This window comes from Balaenoptera acutorostrata, chromosome 20 (genome assembly GCF_949987535.1).
Source record: "Balaenoptera acutorostrata chromosome 20, mBalAcu1.1, whole genome shotgun sequence".
NCBI classification, from domain to species: Eukaryota; Metazoa; Chordata; class Mammalia; order Artiodactyla; family Balaenopteridae; genus Balaenoptera; species Balaenoptera acutorostrata.
The window spans coordinates 9,251,735-9,269,134 of record NC_080083.1 but is presented as its reverse complement, the minus strand read 5'-3'; the positions used below and the strand labels follow the sequence as shown (position 1 = coordinate 9,269,134).

The 17,400-nt window shown below is 51.3% G+C and overlaps 2 protein-coding genes and 1 pseudogene across 11 annotated transcripts; 1 reads left to right on the top strand and 2 right to left on the bottom strand.

Moving 5' to 3' along the window:
- Nucleotides 1-78: 78 nt before the first annotated feature.
- On the bottom strand, nt 79-4,138 carry TNFSF13 (TNF superfamily member 13). Of its 5 annotated transcripts, none has more exons than XM_007166398.2 (7): nt 3,598-3,874; nt 2,490-2,719; nt 2,070-2,148; nt 1,869-1,916; nt 1,607-1,725; nt 1,265-1,403; nt 114-1,002 (listed from the first exon to the last, which is right to left on the bottom strand). In XM_007166398.2, the coding sequence occupies exons 1-7, from the start codon at nt 3,872-3,874 to the stop codon at nt 893-895; spliced, it is 1,002 nt and encodes a 333-aa protein (XP_007166460.2). In that variant the 3' UTR covers nt 114-892. The 5 variants fall into 5 exon arrangements, with proteins under 5 accessions (XP_007166459.1, XP_057391965.1, XP_007166460.2 ...); XM_057535983.1 differs by having other exon boundaries at nt 2,490-2,587; XM_057535984.1 differs by lacking the exon at nt 3,598-3,874 and adding an exon at nt 4,050-4,138 and having other exon boundaries at nt 120-1,002; nt 2,490-2,587.
- Nucleotides 3,926-11,906, bottom strand: TNFSF12 (TNF superfamily member 12). 6 transcript variants are annotated; one of them, XM_057535988.1, is made up of 8 exons: nt 11,638-11,906; nt 11,430-11,480; nt 10,779-10,851; nt 10,056-10,109; nt 9,936-9,971; nt 4,868-4,992; nt 4,555-4,689; nt 3,926-4,112 (listed from the first exon to the last, which is right to left on the bottom strand). In XM_057535988.1, the coding sequence occupies exons 1-8, from the start codon at nt 11,794-11,796 to the stop codon at nt 4,074-4,076; spliced, it is 672 nt and encodes a 223-aa protein (XP_057391971.1). In that variant the 5' UTR covers nt 11,797-11,906; the 3' UTR covers nt 3,926-4,073. The 6 variants fall into 6 exon arrangements, with proteins under 6 accessions (XP_057391971.1, XP_057391968.1, XP_057391969.1 ...); XM_057535985.1 differs by having other exon boundaries at nt 3,926-4,689; XM_057535986.1 differs by having other exon boundaries at nt 3,926-4,689; nt 11,430-11,477.
- Nucleotides 11,907-16,115: 4,209 nt separating this feature from the next.
- Nucleotides 16,116-17,143, top strand: LOC103006033 (eukaryotic translation initiation factor 3 subunit E-like; annotated as a pseudogene).
- Nucleotides 17,144-17,400: the final 257 nt, after the last annotated feature.

Sequence of the window (17,400 nt, the reverse complement as noted above, 5' to 3'; positions counted from 1 at the left end):
GGTGGAGGGCCGGGGGTCCGGGAGATCCTGGTACGGGGACGGAGCTGAGGCACAGCAGCAGGGGAATTGGATCCGAGGTTCCATTTATTCTCTTTTATTTTTTAACTTTAGGCAGGGCTTGCGCAGAAAGGAGAGATCAGAGGAGTGAGACAGGATCAGGACTAGGGCGTACGATTTATCCGAGGCTCCCCGGCTCCCCTCCCAGTCCAGAGAGGCTTAGAGTGGCCTGCCGCGCCAGGGCAGTGGAGAGCGTGAAAGGCAAAAGTTGGCACCCGAAGAGTAATGATGTGGCTGCAAGGGGACCGTCGTCGTTGGGCACCTTCTGCAGACGGGCGCATAATAATTACACCTCTGGAGACAGTGATGGAAACTGGGTCCCAATAGATGGAAAGAGGAGAGTGAAGATGAGGCTTCTTGTGGAGTGGAGAGGCAGAGGGTACCTAGAGAGGTGTGGTGTAAAGAACCAGGAGTTTTCCTGAGTGGCGGAAGGATTCGTGGCCATCTGCCAACAGGCAGGATCGTTGTCTCAGATTGCCGCTAGATGGTGGTGCTGTTCTGGAAGCATTCCAGTGGGACCCAGAGCAAGTCTAGACAATGCCGGGCATTTCCCACCCCCTCCCAACTCCCTCAAGAATTTGGGGCTGGATGGAGACTAAGAGCAAGATATTCTACTACCTCTTTAATATCCATGAATTCGAAGTCCTGGGGGTGGGGTGGGGGGGGAGAAGAGAGGAAGGGAGAGTCACGAGCTGTTAAACCTGGGATTCCAGTCAAACCCAGAAGAGGCCTCTGTTCCTGACTGTTCCCTGTCCTTTGTCTGGTCAGCTCTGGGCTGTCTCCAAAATGAACCCACCCTGGTCTTCCAAGCTCAGAACCACCTTTTACAACACAATCACAGTTTCACAAGCCCCAGGAAGGTTCCATGTGGAGAGAGGCTAAGTTTCGCCCTTGCCCGGGGGATTATGACACTCAGGGTATCCCCCTGGTGTAAATGGAAGACACCTGAGAAAAGGGAGAAAAGAGATGCTCAGTGAAGCACGGCCATAAAGATACTGTGATGTTTCACCCTCCCTTCTCCAGTTCAACCTTTTTTGTGCCTCCTGTAAGGACCAAGGTATTCTGTCCTTCACTCCTCAGCTCTGCCTCTACACCCACACTTCTTCCATCCCCCTGCTGTAGCTCCCACACCAGTGCCCCCAGGTCAGAGATCCCCTGCTCTCCTCGCATCCACCCTCCACTGCTCACCCGCCTCTCAGGCTCTCACCTGCGCTGTAACAGCTATTGTAGGCCCAGTCGGGGTTGGAGGGCATGCTTCGTATACATCGGAATAGAGTCTCCTGCCTTCCCTGGCCCTCCCGGGATACCACCTGACCCATGGTGAAAGTCACATCATGAAACAAGACCTGGCAGGGAGGGGAGGAGATGAAGAAAACGGGATAGTGTGGCTCAGGGCTGGGCGGCCTCAGGAGCCCTGACAAGGGAGCCGAGGAATGAAGAAGGGTCCTCTAAGTTGCGTATGCATAGGGGTTGGGAACCCTCAGTGCTGGGGCATAAGGCTTTGGGAGAACAGGCCCTCAGGTGAGGCTCCGGGGGTGTTTGGGGTTACCTGGCTGTACAGCAGATAAACTCCAGCATCCCAGACTCGAATGACATATCCTTGGGCCTCCAGGCCTCTCCCACGCCACAGAGCTGGTTGCCACATCACCTCTGTCACATCAGAGTCCTCTGGAGGCAAGGAGTGTGGCAGTCAGGATTTCTGTGCACACTCAGACACTTTCTCCTCTAAGGTTCTCTTGGGCCCAGGTGCCAGCCCCACAGTTCCTAGATTTTGCCTCTGCTCAAAAGCCATTATTGAAAATAGTGCTCACCCTTGGAGGTGATGTTAACGGGAACGAGATGAAGGACTGAGCGCTTCTCTGGGGAGAGAAGGAGGAAATCTCAGCAGCGCCCACCTACCCCCGTTGCTCTGTTGTCAGCCCTCCACCCTCACCCCTGGCTCAGGGTCTCAGTCTCCAAATCCCCGTGCTGCTTGATCACCTCCCACCCCTGCTGCACCCCGGGGGCCTCACTCTTCTGTTTTTTGGTGAGCACTGCTCTCCTCCTCCGGGATCTCTCCCCATTCTCCCGGGCTTCCACGCCATCAGAGCTCTGCTCATAGAAAGAGGGTCAGGGTTAGGCTAAGATGCAAGGGTCCCAGAAAGCCTTTCCCCCAGGCCTCCCCCGCCCCAGGAATGCCTCACATCTCTCCTGCACCTTTCCCCAGCAACCTGAGTCTTGGTGCTGGCTGTCCTCCAGGATCTGTTAGGTACAAGAAGCATTAATCTTTAACCATTTCCTTTCCTGGAATGGTTGCTCCCTTGACCTCCAAACCTGGGACCCTCTCTTGCACCCATTGAAAACTTTGCAGAGCAGGCGGCTGGAACCAAGAGGCCTGGAGGCCACCCTGCCACCCATCCTTCTCTCCCAGACACCCTTCTCCCCTCACTCACCTGCTCCCGGAGGCTCAGCCACAGATACCCTTCCCCCTTCTCGGAGGGCCCGCCGGTCCTCTGCAGCCGGGTCACCTCTCTCCTTAAGGTCTGCAGCTCTGTTTGTTGGGTCAGCAGAACCATGGCACAAGCCACAGCCCCCAGAGCCGCCCCCCAACTCAACCAGAGGGCAACTGAGAGTGCCGGCTCTCGGACTGGGCCCCCCATGTCTCCCGGGGGCCCTTTGGGGGCTAGTAAAGAAGGAGATAAGGCCGGCATGAGCTGGGGACCCTGCCAACAGCTGTAGCCTCAGGAGTGGGGTAGCAAGGAGGTGACGGGGAGGGTCGGGGTGCAGGCAGTGGTGCAGAAGGGAAGAATGGCGTTACGCAAGGGAGAAATAAAAAGGAACTTGAGAATAAAAAGGAGGGAGGCAGAAAGCAAGCTCGGGGCACTGTTGGTGCTCCTGGCACCCCGCTGCAGGGCCAGTGTTGTCCTGAGACCCCTCACCCTCCTCCAGCCTCAGGAGAATTTGTTGTCAGTCTCTCTAAGAAGGACAGGGCTGCCAGCGACACCCGGGAGGAGCGGCCAGAGCGCAGGAACCCCAGGGCGGCCCCAGAAGTGGGGGAGGGAAGGTTGGCTGGCTATGGGGCATGGTGCCAGGAGCCGGGATGGAGGGACGAGCTGGGCAGCATTGAGGGTCAAGGGGTGAGAGTGGAAGACCCTCTGGCCCAGGCACAGGCGAGATCTCTGGGGCAGTTTGCTGAGAGAGACCAAAGGTGGGAAAGAAGGGGAGGGCGTCAGTGGGGAGGAGAACCAGGGTCGCGGAAGCAAGAAACTGGCTGAGTTCTGGGGTTAAGGCCAGGCCGGGTGTGTTGGAATAAGGCCTGCACTACTCCCTGTGCTGAACTTGGCAGGCAGGACTTCCTGTTTCCCGAGAAAAGCTCTTACATAAGGCTCTGGACAAAGAGAGAAAGAGACAGCCCAAGCACCCTGCCACTGTAGGATTCCTCCCTGGCCCCAAGGACACAGGTGTCTGTGTTCCTGGGCTCCGGCGTCCCGCTTCCTGACCCTGAGCCCCCATGCTGGGCCTGCTCCCACCCCGCGTCCCAGCCAGGGCTTGTGCCAGCACCTGCTGAAGTTTCCGAGGCTGCCAGGAGGAAGGGCTCCTGCTCCTCCCAGCCCAGGGATTCCCCGCAGGAGGAAGCCCGCCTCCTATAGGTAAATGAGGCTGCTTCTGCTGGACCTTGGGCAGAGGATTGATTTTTTTTCCTGGCAGTTTGCCTTTCGACTCTCTGCTCATGCTTGGGGGTTAGAGGCATGTAGGTCCCCACTCCCAAGCCTGGACATCGCCCTGCAATTCCGGGCGTCCTGCCCCCCACTCCCCAATTCCCAGACCCCCTTCGCATGGCCCTCAGCTACCCCGAGGATGTCCCCTAAGGCCCAATAAAGAGAGTGACCGTGACTTATTCTTTTTAATATCCACTTATCAACATTTTGTCACAATAATAATAAAAATAATATCTGTTTTAAAAATCCACAGGGAATTATCAGGGGAGGAATTATCATGTCTTGGTCTCTTACCCCTCACATTCGGGAACGCCTGGCCTAGTCCCAGTCTCTCTGGCATCCAGCCCCTCTTAGTGCCTGAAGAGGGGTATTCAGGACCCATCGTCACCCAGAGTACAGTAAACACAGTGTCCTGGGGGGCTGCGGCCAGGGTAGGGAGTCAGGAGATAAATGGGGGTTTGGGAGCTAGTGAGGTGGAGAGCTGGAGGTGCGGGGAGCTGTCAGAGATGAGGGGACTATTTCTGTGGCATGGACATGTCTTGAGCGTGCCCTGGCAGCCTACAGAGGGAGAGGCAGGTCTGGGGGAGGAGCCGCTCAGGGTGGGCAGAGGGGACTGGGGTGCTCAGAGAGCTGCCGTGGGGAGCCAGCGGCCTTGGCAAACCACCGGGAGACCAGGGCCCCCTCAGTGAACTTGGAAGAGTCCAAAGTAGGTGAGGAAGGGGGCAGCCTTGAGATGGGCCCAGGGGAGGGTGCGGATCCGCAGGGAGGACCCTGGCCGCAGGGGCAACAGCCCGGACACCTGGCAGAGACGGAGCTGGGGCCCGAGGGAACTGGCCGCTGTGGCCGAGAACTCCTCCAGGCAGCGCAGGGCCAGCGTGTCATCCACCAGCAGGTCCAGCTTCAGGTAGACAGCCTTCCCCTCATCAAAGTGCACCTGGGGGGCGGGGGAGGGGGTGGGGGAGGGGGGCGGAGTCCAGGCCTCTGCTTGCCCTGGGCTCCTCTCCAGCCCAGACCCCAAGCTCCTCCTCCCCACCTTTAACTTGCCCCCACCCCTTAAGCCCAGCCCTTCTCCCTCAGTTCCTGCTCTACCCGTGGAGCCAGGTGGGGCTTACCTGACAGTACAGGTAGTACAGCCCAGCCCGGGTGACCATAAATTGCCCGCTCTGGCGGTCATAGCGCAGTGGGTTGGAGCTGTTGATTTTGGCCTCTTCCCAGCCACTCACCGTCCCGTCCACACCTGAATGTGGATATTCAGAGACAAGGGGAAATCCCTTTATAGAACTTTCTCACACTCCCCAGCCACTGAGTTTATAAACCTTTGGGCCTACCTTACCCAGAAGATATCTAGAGGGCCCAGGGCAAGGGAGGCGCCAGGGCCTAGGGAGCTGGGAGTGTAATAGGAAGTTCGGTGAAGAAACCCCACATATATGACCAGAACCATACAGGGCAAGTTGTCACCAGCCACTTCTGGGGAGAAGAGGAGGACTGAAGAAGCATGGGGGCTTTTATAGTTTGTGTCTGTATTGTTTGCTCTTCTACTTGGAGAATGTATCGATGCATTACTTGAATCATACGTTACTTGGATTATTAAAATTAAAAATAAGAGAAAAGGAAAATATGAAAAAAAAGTAAAAAGAGGGGAAAAAAGAAAAAAAAATTAAAAATAATAAAATGGTACCCAAATGTCCATCCACTGATGAATGGATAAGGAAAATTGTATTAAGTCCATACAATGAGGTATGATTCAGCCATAAAAAGAAATGCAATAATGGGACTTCCCTGGCGGTCCAGTGGTTAACACTCTGCACTTCCACTTCAGGGGTTGCGGGTTCGATCCTTGGCTGGGGAACTAAGATCCCACAAGCCACGCACTGGGGCCAAGGGGAAAAAAAAAAAAAAAAAGAAAGAAATGGAATACTAATACACACTACAATATGGAGGAGCCTTGAAAACATTATGCTAAGTGAAAGAAGCCAGTCACAAAGGATCACATATTATATGATTTCTATGAAATGTCCAAGTAAGCAAATATATAGAGACAGAAAGTAGATTAGTGGTTGCTTAGGGCTGGGGGGATCACGGAAATATGGGGTGGTGGGTAAAGGGTACAGGGTTTCTTTTTGAGGTAATGAAAACTCTCTAAAATTACCGTAGTGATGATCTCACAACTCTGTGAATATACTAAAAACTTAATTGTACACTTTAAACAGGTGAATTATATAGAATGTGAATTATATCTCAATAAAGCCATTACCAAAAAAAAAAAAAATCTAGAGTGAGGGTAATTGCAAATTGTAAAGAAGATAAATAATCAAATGACAGAGCAGGGTCTCAAGTGGCTTCCCAGGTCCTCTATGGGCTGCCCCTGTTTACCTCTCGCATCTAATCTCACACATTCCTCCAAGTCACAAGACTCTAGCCACTCTGGCCCACTTTCTGTTGTTCCCGCTGCGCACCAAGCTCATTGTTTCCACAGGGCTTTTGCTGCTCTTCCCTCCCCGCAGGATTCCTCCCCTGCCTGGCCCCTCCTGTCAGACTGGTCCCTCTGAGAGACCTCCCCAGTCCTCCCAGCCTGAAATAGCTCGTCTCCGGTAATCTCTCCTCCACTCACCCCGTTTCTCTCACAGCAGTCACCAAGGAGGGAAATCATTTTATTTCCTTCTGTGATAGTTTGGGGTCTGACTCCCCCAGGGGGCAGAGGTATTGGTCTTGTTACTGCACCCCAGCCCCTGGAGCTGGGCCTGCCCTGAGTGGGCACCAAGCACACGCTGGTGGGAAGATAGAGGGAAGGAGGCGGCCATGGCAACAGCTCTCTCTTGTTTGGGTCCATGGGCCACTCTCCAGGGCTTCACTGGCTTCATCTCAGTAGCCTGGCCAGCTTCCTTCCCCAGCAGCCCCACCCTCTGCCTGCCCCTGTGCGCTGTTCTTGTTGCTTTCTCAAGGAGAACATGACGCTCGCTGGGCACTTTCATCCCCACCTAGGGGTTCCCTTGGCCTTTACTTTGCAGACTCCAACCTGAGTCTCCAGCCCTGCCCTTTCCTGCCCCTCCTGACACTGCTACCTGCCTGCCATCAGAATAGCCCCTGGCACCTCAAACTCACCTAGATCAAAACTGAGCCTGGTCCTGCCCCATCCCAAACTTGCTTGACTGTCTGCATTCCACATTGGGTTCCTGGTTGTACCTCTTACCAGGCACCCAAGCCACTCTCTCCTTTACCAGTTTCATTCACTGATCACCAGTTTCTAGCAATTCTGCCACCTAAATAGCTCTGTCTCCCTCCCTGGTCTGGCCCCTGCCACTTCCCACTGGGACTCTTCCCAGCCTGCTTCCTCTTTGGACTCCCTGTTTCCAGTCTTGCCTGGTCCAGTTTACTCGCTAGGCGACACAGAGCCACAGAGTGACGTTTCTAAAATGCAGATGCGAGCCTGCCTTTCTTGTTTTGACCTCAGGATAACTTCCAGATTCCATTTGTGACCTGGCTCCGTATTCTTCTCTGGCCTCAGCCCATGTTGCTCTTCTAGTTCTGTCTCCTCAGCCACATCGAGCTGCTCCGGTCCCCCAGCCTCATCATACTCTTGGCAGACTCGGGGCTTTTGCACAAGTGGCCCCTGCCCCCCTGTCCATCTCACACTCACACTTCAAGGCCCACACCTTCTTGGGGAAGGAGTCCCTTACTCCATTGTAAACTTGTCTTCCTCTGTGCCGCCATACACCTCTGGCTACTTTCTTTATTGTTCTTGTTGTATCACATTGTAATTTACAAATTTATATGTTTGTCTCTTCTCCTGGACAGCAATTCCTTGTAAATAGGTCTGGGTATTATTCACTGTGGGCACCTAGCCGGGTCCTTACAAACAGTGGGATCTCAGGGCGTGTGTGTTGAGTCAATGAATGAATGAATGTCTGGGTAACCGCTGAAATAAATGGTCCATACAGAAGGGAGGAAGGTCGGCCTGGGGCAGGAAGAGTAGGGGGAGAGAAGGAGAGAGGGCATTCCTGGCTAGGGAACCAGTTTGAGCTGGTTGTGGCTAAGGGCATGGTGTGTCTGGGGCCGTGGTGTCACTCAGTTTCACAATCACAACTCATTCCTTACTGCATGGCAGTCGTCCTTCTTTCCCCCACTATGCTTGCTTTAGCACCATCTCTCCTGCCCCTGTCTCCCTCGTTCTCCAGAGGACCTAGAAGTCATCAGGTAAGGGCTCCCCCACATCCTGCCACCGAAACCACAAACCAACCTGTTCTCATGGTTGCCATTGAGCCTCTTATGGTGATGGGATGATGTGTCCCTCTCTTCCTTCTGGAACCCACCCCCTCCCACCTTCTTGATGTTGCCCTGCAGGTTCCCCCACCCATGCACCAGCAGTTGCCTCTCATACAATGTCTGGGACACAAGCACACACTAGCTGGGTTCAAATCCTGGCTCCACCTCTCAGTATCATCATGACCCGGACAAGTTACATCACCTCTATCTGTAAAATGGAGATGATCGGATTATCTTCCTTTCAGGACTGTTTCTCAAGGATTAGATGAGATTAAACACTGAATAAGTATTAGCTAAGACTCATGCAGTATTGTTTATCACTAAAAGGACCGAACTTTTCCTTGATTCACATCCTCCTCTCCCTCCTGGCCCACTTCTCTGCTCCTGTCACAGAGAAACTTCTGGAAAGGGTTGTCACTGTCTCCGATTCTTAGTTCCCATTTTCTCTTAACGTAATCCGTGCTGGCTTCCATCCTAACCACACCACTGACACCGCCCTTGTCAAGGTCACCAGTTGACTTTTAATGTTACCAAACCCAGCGGCCATTTGTCTGTTCTCATCTCATGTGACTGGTCATCTGCATTCAACACAGACGGCCACATGCTCCTTCTTAAAACTGTGTCCCCTCCGAGACTCCAGGACACCACCCTCCCTGGGTTTCTTCCCCTCTCTCTGGCTGCTTCTCAGTCTCTGCTGGGTTCTCCTCCTCTGCTCCATTTGTAAAGGTCCAAGAGCCTCAGGGCTTCACTTGTGGAGCCCGTCTTTCCCCTGGGTGTCTCATCCAGACCTATAGCTTCAAATACCCCCATCTGGTGATGACTCCTGACTCTACACATCCTGCCCAGGATGTGTACTCTACCGTGTGCAGCCATCTATTTGTGAAACTCGCTTGTTTATTATTATGTATCCACTTAGTTATTATTAGATCTCAAATTCAATTATTAATTTACACACCTTGCAACCTATTTCCTCCCTGGTTAACCCCCATTTTAATAAATGGCACCGTTATTCTCAAAGATGCCCAAGTTAAACATCTAGAAGTCATTTCTGATTCCCCCCTCTCCCTTATCCTTCTCATCCCCACAGCAAACCCTATCTTCAAGCCACACGCTGAATCCATCTACTTCTCTCCATCTCTGCTGCCAGACCCCTAGACTAAACCACTCTCATGTCTTGCCTCCTGACCTGTCACGTGGAAGAGCATTCCAGGTGAGAGAATAGGATGTGCAAAGTCCAGACGAGGCACGCTGATGGGGAGGGGGTGTCAGCCCAACAAGTGTGGAGAAGGCATAAGGGTGCGCCAGGAAAAGAGGTTGAGACCAGACTGGGGAGAGGCTGCAATCCAAGCAGAAAAGCAACAGAATAATGGAAGGCGGGCTTCAGGGGGGCTTAGCTTGGCAACACAGGTGGGACAGAGTAGGGGCGGGGAAAGTCTAGAATGGGGAAGGGACTGGAGAATGAGTTTGAGGTTCCGAGGTCATGGCACTGAGGTGGGGAGTGGGGTAGGGATGGAAAAGAAGAGCAGAGACTGGAAACATTTGGAGAAAAATGATCAGAGCAAGAAGACTCTTGGAATATGGAGGGGAAAGAAGAGGAAAAAAAAAAATCAAAGATGCTTCTTGGAGACAAGCGAGGGCTAAAGAAGAAGCTGGGCTGGTAGTTTGGTGGGGGGAATCTGCCTGTGCTCTGGGAGGGGAAGGGGCCTCCCCCAGGGTCCTATGTCTGAGTCACGGAGAAAGTTCAGGTTCAGGAGCCGAGAGAAGCGAGCCTTAAGCACTTTCCTGAACTGGCTTCTGGGGTTCTGAGGCTGAAGGCGGGGATGAGGGTGGGAAGTCAAGGTTTTGGGGGGGGCCTTGTCTAGAAGGCCAGTGCTGTGGGGGTCAGGGAAGAGCTCAGAGGTGGGGATGGGGTCTCACCCGCCTGCGCTCCATCCTGTCCCAGTCGTGGGTGAACTGTAAGACACAGGGAAGGGTTGGTGAGCCCTGCCCTGCCCCTCTGCCACCCCTTCTCCCTGGGCATGGCTCACGGTCACCCACCTTCATAGTGGGCTGCAATCGCTCTGCGCGCCCGTGGTTTCCGGCCTTTAGGTGCTGAGAATCAAAGAAAGACAGATGGGCAAAGCAGTCCCCGCGTCTAGAGGGGCCAGGAGCTGCTCTCTCAGCTCCATCCCCCTCAAAACCCTGGCATCCTTATTCTCCTCCAGACTCCTGGCCTCAGAACCTCAGGCCTTATCTTCCTCCATAGGTAGAGCCGCTGATAATTTATCATCCAAACTGGGATGCTTCTGAGAGCCATAGGGGTGTTATTAATCATCGCACTGAGCTAACAGGTGTAAGCCAGGACAGCCCCCTGCAAACCTGGATACGTGGTCACACGGTCACCCCAGTCATAAGTCTCTTTGCTTCTTGGGGTTCAGGCCTCTGACTCCCCCACCTCATCTTCATCAGGACCCCAGGGGTTCTCCTAATTCCTGGCCATCCCACCTTCATATCTGGGGTAGGGTCTGAAGTGAGAAGCAGGTCTATGCCATGGAAGGAGCTTCAGAGGGAGGGTCAGAATTCTAGGTTCGAGTTTCCATGACTGTGAACCCCCCCTTTACTCTCAGTGCCTCAGTTTCTCTATCCATAAATGAGGATAATGGGTTTTGCTCTGCCTGCTTCACGGGGCTGTTATGAGGAACAAAAGCAATAATGAGTCCAGAAGCCACCACAGACCAGCCGCTATTATTATTCCTGAGGTTGGGATAAAGGGCTGCTCACCACTCCTTCGAGGCCGAACCAGTTTCAGGAAAGGCAGGGTATCCTGGCGCTCCTCTGTCTGGGGATTCAGGTCCTAGGGACATTAAGGGCAGGGCTAAACCAGGATCTTGCCAGGGACTCCCAGAGACATAAACTGAGACTGACAGGGGGCCCGTCACGAGAGGCCCCAGCCAGCAAGAGGCACAGAAGTCTTAGGGAGAGACCGAGCCCCTCAGCCAAGAGTGGCCAGGGCCACGAGGAGGCAAGTTCCAGGGTCAGGCCGCAGCCCTCGCCCCCCTTCCCACAACCAGCCACATCCCCCATCCTGCTCCGCCCAACCAGCCATTGGTACATTGCACACACGCCCACACCCAGTCAGCATGCACAGTGGGTACACGCACCGCACACACAGCCAGCATCCCTCTCCCACGCAGACACCCACACATTCCCACTTCCACCACGGCCACTAAACACTTCGTACTCGGCTGACACAAGCGCGGCACAAACCCCTCACACACAGTTGTCACCCTCTCTCTCACGTACCCATGCCCCACAGCACGGCTGGTGCACACCCCCGCACACGGCTGGCACAACCGGGGCACACCCTGCGTCCTCAGCGGGCACACACTTCCCATGCCTGGCAGCCCGAGGCCAGCACCCACCCCCACTCACCAGCGGGTCGGGGTCCTCCTCTGCCACCAGGTCCCCCTGGGAAGGCTCCTGCTGGGAAGGAGGCAGCGTCACCCTGTCCTTCTCCACCTGACATCTCACCCGCCACCCATCTTCCTGGCCCCCTGCCCTCGGCCCACCCGGCCCCATCAGCTACTCGGCAGAGTCCGCTCCTGATCTGCCCAGGGAGGGGTGTGCAGGCGGGCCTCACCTGGGCAGACAGCGATGCCCGGCTTCCCAGGCTGACCACGGCCAGCAGGAGGCCAAGGCAGGCCAGCGCCAGGCCCAGGCCCAGCACGAGCGGGGCCAGCAGGGCGGTGCCCGGCTCCCCCCGGCGCCCCCTCCGCCTCTGGCTCCGACGGGCGGCCATGGGGGCGGGGGGCTGTGCCTGCCTCACCGCCCCCCCATCCCGGGACCCGAGGGATCGGGGGAGGGGGAGCCGGCGGGCGGATCGGGCTGGAGAGAGGGAGGGGCCAGGGAAACGGGGCGGGAGGGGGGGGGATGAGAACAGGAAGCCGGACACTGTGTGTGAGATTAAACTCCGAGCCCGGCCGAGAGCAGTGCACGCAGCGGGGCGCGCGCCGCTCCGCTTGCAGACCACAGAGCGAGTCCCGGCCCGGGGGCACGCACCGCCCGGGCGTGGAAAAGCGGGGCAGTGTTTGTGTGAGTGTGCAGCGGGCGAGATGGGGTGTGCGGCTGGAGCGCTCTCCACGCGGCCGGCCGGCGGGAGAGAGGGAGCGAGGGCTGAAAGAAGCAGAAACTCCACTCGGGCTGTGTACGGGTGGCCGGGGCGACAGCACTGCAGCTCCTGCAGGTCTAGTCCTGCCCAAGCGAGATTGCTAATTTAGGCCTCCAGACCAAGGTAACAAGGCAATCCTTCCGTCAACACGGTCAGAGGCCAAGGCGCATTTGGATTTTAGCAGCGGCACCGAAAGACAATTCTTTCCTGCAAGTGACGGAAAGAGCCTGAGGGCAACCATTAGCGCGGGTTGGGTTTTCACTTTTTTTAGCAAATCAGTTGGTAGTTGATTTAAACCCCGGGGTCATGCAGCTGGAGAGAGCAAGCTTCTAGACCTGTATGCCAGAAACGTAGCCCCCCCAACCCCGCCAAGTGTGTTCCCCAAACGCCCTTCTCTGGAAACACAGAAGCCACTTAAGCAAATAATAGGGCTAACCTGAGCTCAAGTGGAGCTACAAGAACTCTTTAAATTTAACGTGGCGCTAAGCCACGTTAGCAAAACCAAAACGTAATACCTAACCTAATTGCAGTTACAGCCTCTCCCAGGAGTTGAATTTTCAACCAATCAGTCTGGAATTTCCTGATCCACACTAGTGAGGTAGTCTCCAAAAGACTTCTGCCCTTCCTGGCCCCAAAGGGAAGGGGACCTTGCCTGAAACAATCCTTTCTATTCTTTTGCTAATAAATGCCTTGTCCCTATAAAAGATCCGTTTGGTTCAACTCCTCAGAGGCCTTTCTGCTTGTTAAATGGAATGCTGCCCGATTCGTGAATGTTGAATAAAGGCAATTAGATCTTCAAATTTACTGAGTTGAATTTCATAAAAGCTGGACCCTTTTTGCCATGAAAACACTTTTGTAAACAGTAAGACCCTCCAAAATTCATTTAAACTATGCAATGTTCACCTCTGCATATTTGCAAAGAAAAGTACTGTATTAGAAAAAAACTCTGTTGCAAAAGTCATAGTTAAACAGCAAGGTAAAGCAGTGGTTCTGAACAAGGTAAGGATGTGGAGAACCTTCTGCCTTCCCCCTCTGCTCAGTCCTGCCCGCTCCCCTGCTGCCCTCCTGTCTTGGTTTCTTTTCCGTTGTGGAACCTTTCTGAACCACATTCCTGCTTCAGGGTCTCAACACCAGTTACTCCCCTTACTTGGAACACTCAGACCACCCTCACCCCCAGCTCAAGTCATTTCAAAGAGAGTTTTCTAGATCATTTTTTAAAATTAGGTTCCCAACTTCCCCCGTTCTCTATTCTTTATTTCTTTCTTAGTTATTTTGTAATGATCTGTTTGTAATTTGTAATGATCTGTTTGGCTACTATCTCCCCAACTACATTGTAAAATACAAATTACATATTTCCTGGTTTATCTGCTTATCGGCTATCTCTAGAATGTAAACTCTATGAGGACATCAGTTACTACTGTGCTCCCAGCACCTTGTCAAATGCTGGCTCCCCAGATATCACAAGAGCAACCTGTTGACTAGATAAAGCCAGGTTTATTGCTTACCCCTTGACAGTCTGACAACACTTCACAGGGAGATGAGTAAGGCCATGACATTTACTGAGACTCTGAAGTCTCATTTAAAGGGGAAGAGTCTTTCCATGATGGGGTAGGAGCGGGGGTTGATTAGGGTTGGGGAAGGGTCATGGTGTAATAGTTTAGAATGAACACAGAATAATGAGGATTTTGAGGTGAGGGGTTCAGACAGTCTTAGGGTGCCAACTGTCAGCAATAAATAAGCAATAAAGTTAATTTGCAACATTCATCTTTCTGGGCAGAAGTCTCTTGGAAAAATGTTATGCCAATGAAGGCAGTGGAATAGTCATGTTAATATCAATGTTAAGGGACTTCCCTGGTGGCGCAGTGGTTAAGAATCTGCCTGCCAATGCAGGGGACACGGGTTCGAGCCCTAGTCTGGGAAGATCCCACATGCCACGGAGCAACTAAGCCCGTGCGCCACAACTACTGAGCCTGCGCTCTAGAGCCCGCGAGCCACAGCTACTGAGCCCGTGTGCCACAACTACTGAAGCCCGCGTGCCTGGAGCCCGTGCTCTGCAATGAAGAGAAGCCATTGCAATGAGAAGCCCACGCACTGCAACGAAGAGTAGCCCCCCCAAAAAAAAGAGTAGCCCCCGCTCGCCGCAACTAGAGAAAGCCCACGCACAGCAACAAAGACCCAACGCAGCCAAAAATATAAATAAATAAATTTATAAAAAAAAAAGAAAAGAGGAAAAATGGAAATCAGGGAGAGAAGATAGCAAACACAGAGGACCAATCCAGAAGGATCATACAGTTATTAGGAACCCCAGAAAATAATAATGAATAAATTGGAAGGAAGGAAACTCTCTTAGAAAAAAAAAGAGATAATTTCCAGAAAAAGTCATGTCTTCATTCTGAAAGGGTTTACTGTATGCTCAAGATGATGAATGAAAAATTATCCATATCTAGATACTTCCTCATGAAATTTCAGAATGTCAGGAATAAAGGGAAGATGTTAAAAGTTTCTAAAGAGAAAAACTATTCCTCTCCAAAGGAACAAGAATCAAAATGGCTACAGACTTTGCATCAATACCACTGAATCCTAGAAGACTGAATGGAGACACGCCTGCACAATTATGAGAGAAAAGAATTTCTACCTAGAATTCTATATCTGGTCAAGCAGATAAAGACTTGTTCTGACACACAAAGTTGGCTTCCACACACACTTTTCTAGAAAATTGAGGATGTATTCCAGAAAATGTGGTAGCAAACGAGAAAGAAGACAAAATAATGTACAGGAAACAGTAGATCTAAGCCCAAAGATCAGGGAATGAAGGATGATGACTTAGGGAGTAATGGGTTCTAACTGGAGGAGGAAGCAAAAATGTGGCTTGAATTGTATAAATAGTATGAACAATAACTCGGGGGAAAAAAAGACATGCTATAGGTAAGGAGTACAAGAAGAAAGAAAAGCCATCAGAATCTCTAGGAAAATTCAAAAACTGAAGAAGAAATTCTTGATTTAAATAATAGGCAAGGGACTTCCCTTGTGGTCCAGTGGGTAAAGCTTCACACTCCCAATGCAGGGGGCCCAGGTTCGATCCCTGGTTGGGGAACTAGATCCCGCATGCATGCTGCAACGAAGAGTCCGCATGCCCCAGCTAAGAAGTCCGTGGGCCAACTAAGAAGTCCGCGTGGCGCAACTAAAATAAAAGATCCCACATGCCGCAAGGAAGATCTTGCGTGCTGCAACTAAGACCCGGCACAGCCAAAATAAATAAATAAATAATAGTTTAAATGATAGGCAAGTTATAATATGACATGATGGTATTTAATTGACATCGTATTAATCAATGACCTTAATGCTTGAAACATTCTCCTGGGTTGTGGGATTGAGTGCATTGAATAGAAAGTGTAATCCTGGGACTTCCCTGGTGGTCCAATGGTTAAGACCCCGCGCTTTTACTGCAGGGGCACGGGGTTCCAGCCCATTGTTTGAGTGTGACCAGTATTCACAAGGCCCTCATAATGTCAATACTGTTCATTGGATCTCAACCTTTGGAGTCAACATAGAAAAATCAGGAAGACTTGTTTGTGGTCGCAGGAACAATTGTAAATACCCAAAATCTTGACTTTGTACAATAAATGTGAAGCTGAGAAAAGTTTGCATGTGGAAGTGAGGAGAGAAAGAGGAGTTACAAGCTGGCCTCTCTTGCTAGAGACGCTGAGGAAAGTAGATGGAACCAAAATAATTAATATAAAAACAAAAATAATAATATAAATAGTCATTATTGGGAAGAAGAGAGGGAGAGGGAGGGTAAATGAGTTAAACGCCTCATGTTTTACATTGGAAACTCAACATTCACTAAAGTTGATATATAAAGAAATAAAGTATGGGCATTTGAGCTAGGATTTTTGTAAACAACTTCGGAAAGAAATAAAAACAGAAACCATTAAAAGGGGTTGCCTCAAATGCAGTCAACCAGGGATGGTCAGATGCTGTTTGACTACCTGGTAGACAAGCATGGTTTTAGGCAGGAATATTTAGATACACTCTACAGACATGCAAAATTCCAATATGAATGTGGAAATTACTCTGGAGCAGCAGAATATCTTCACTTCTTTAGAGTGTTGGTTCCAGCAACGGATAGAAATGCTTTGAGTTCACTCTGGGGAAAACTGGCCTCTGAAATCTTAATGCAGAATTGGGATGCAGCCATGGAAGACCATGCACCGCTAAAAGAGACCATAGATAATAATTCTGTGAGTTCTCCACTTCAACCTCTTCAGCAGCGAATGTGGCTCATTCATTGGTCTCTGTTTGTTTTCTTCAATCACCCTAAAGGGTGCAATAACATTACTGATCTCTTCCTTTACCAGCCACAGTATCTTAATGCAATTCAGACAATGTGTCCACATATTCTCCGCAATTTGACCACAGCAGTCATAACAAACAAAGCTGTCTGAAAACGCCGGCAGGTGCTAAAAGATCTGGTCAAAGTTATTCAACAGGAGTCTTACACATATAAAAACCCACTTACAGAGTCTGTTGAATGCTTATATGTTAACTTTGACTTTGATGGGACTCAGAAAAAGCTAAGGGAATGTGAATCAATGCTAGTGAATGATTTCTTCTTGGTGGCTTGTCTTGAGGATTTCATTGAAAATGCCCGTCTCTTCGTATTTGAGACATTTTGTCGCATCCGTCAATGTAGCAGCATAAACATGTTGGCAGATAAACTGAACATGACTCCAGAAGAAGCTGAAAGGTGAATTGTAAATTTGATTAGAAATGCAAGACTGGATGCCAAGATTGATTCTAAATTAGGTCATGTGGTTATGGGTAACAGTGCAGTCTCACCCTATCAGCAAGTGATTGAAAAGACTAAAAGCCTTTCATTTAGAAGCCAGATGTTGGCCATGAATATTGAGAAGAAACTTAATCAGAATAATAGGTCAGAGGCTCCTAACTGGCAACTCAGGACTCTGGCTTCTACTGAAGAACTATACAGAAAAAATGAAAAAACTATAAAAGAAAGATGAAATAATAAAACCATTATACAAAGGTGAAACATTTTAGAAACAATTAACATATTGAGCATAAATTTTGGAGAATTTGAATAAAATTGGCTGTTTCATTTATGTCGTTAAAAAAAAAAATGGGGTTGCCTCTAGGTCACAGGAGGGTGTTGGGTGGAACAGGATGGGAAGGGGCGAGGCACTGTTGTTTTTCACCATAATCTCCTCTGTTCTGCTT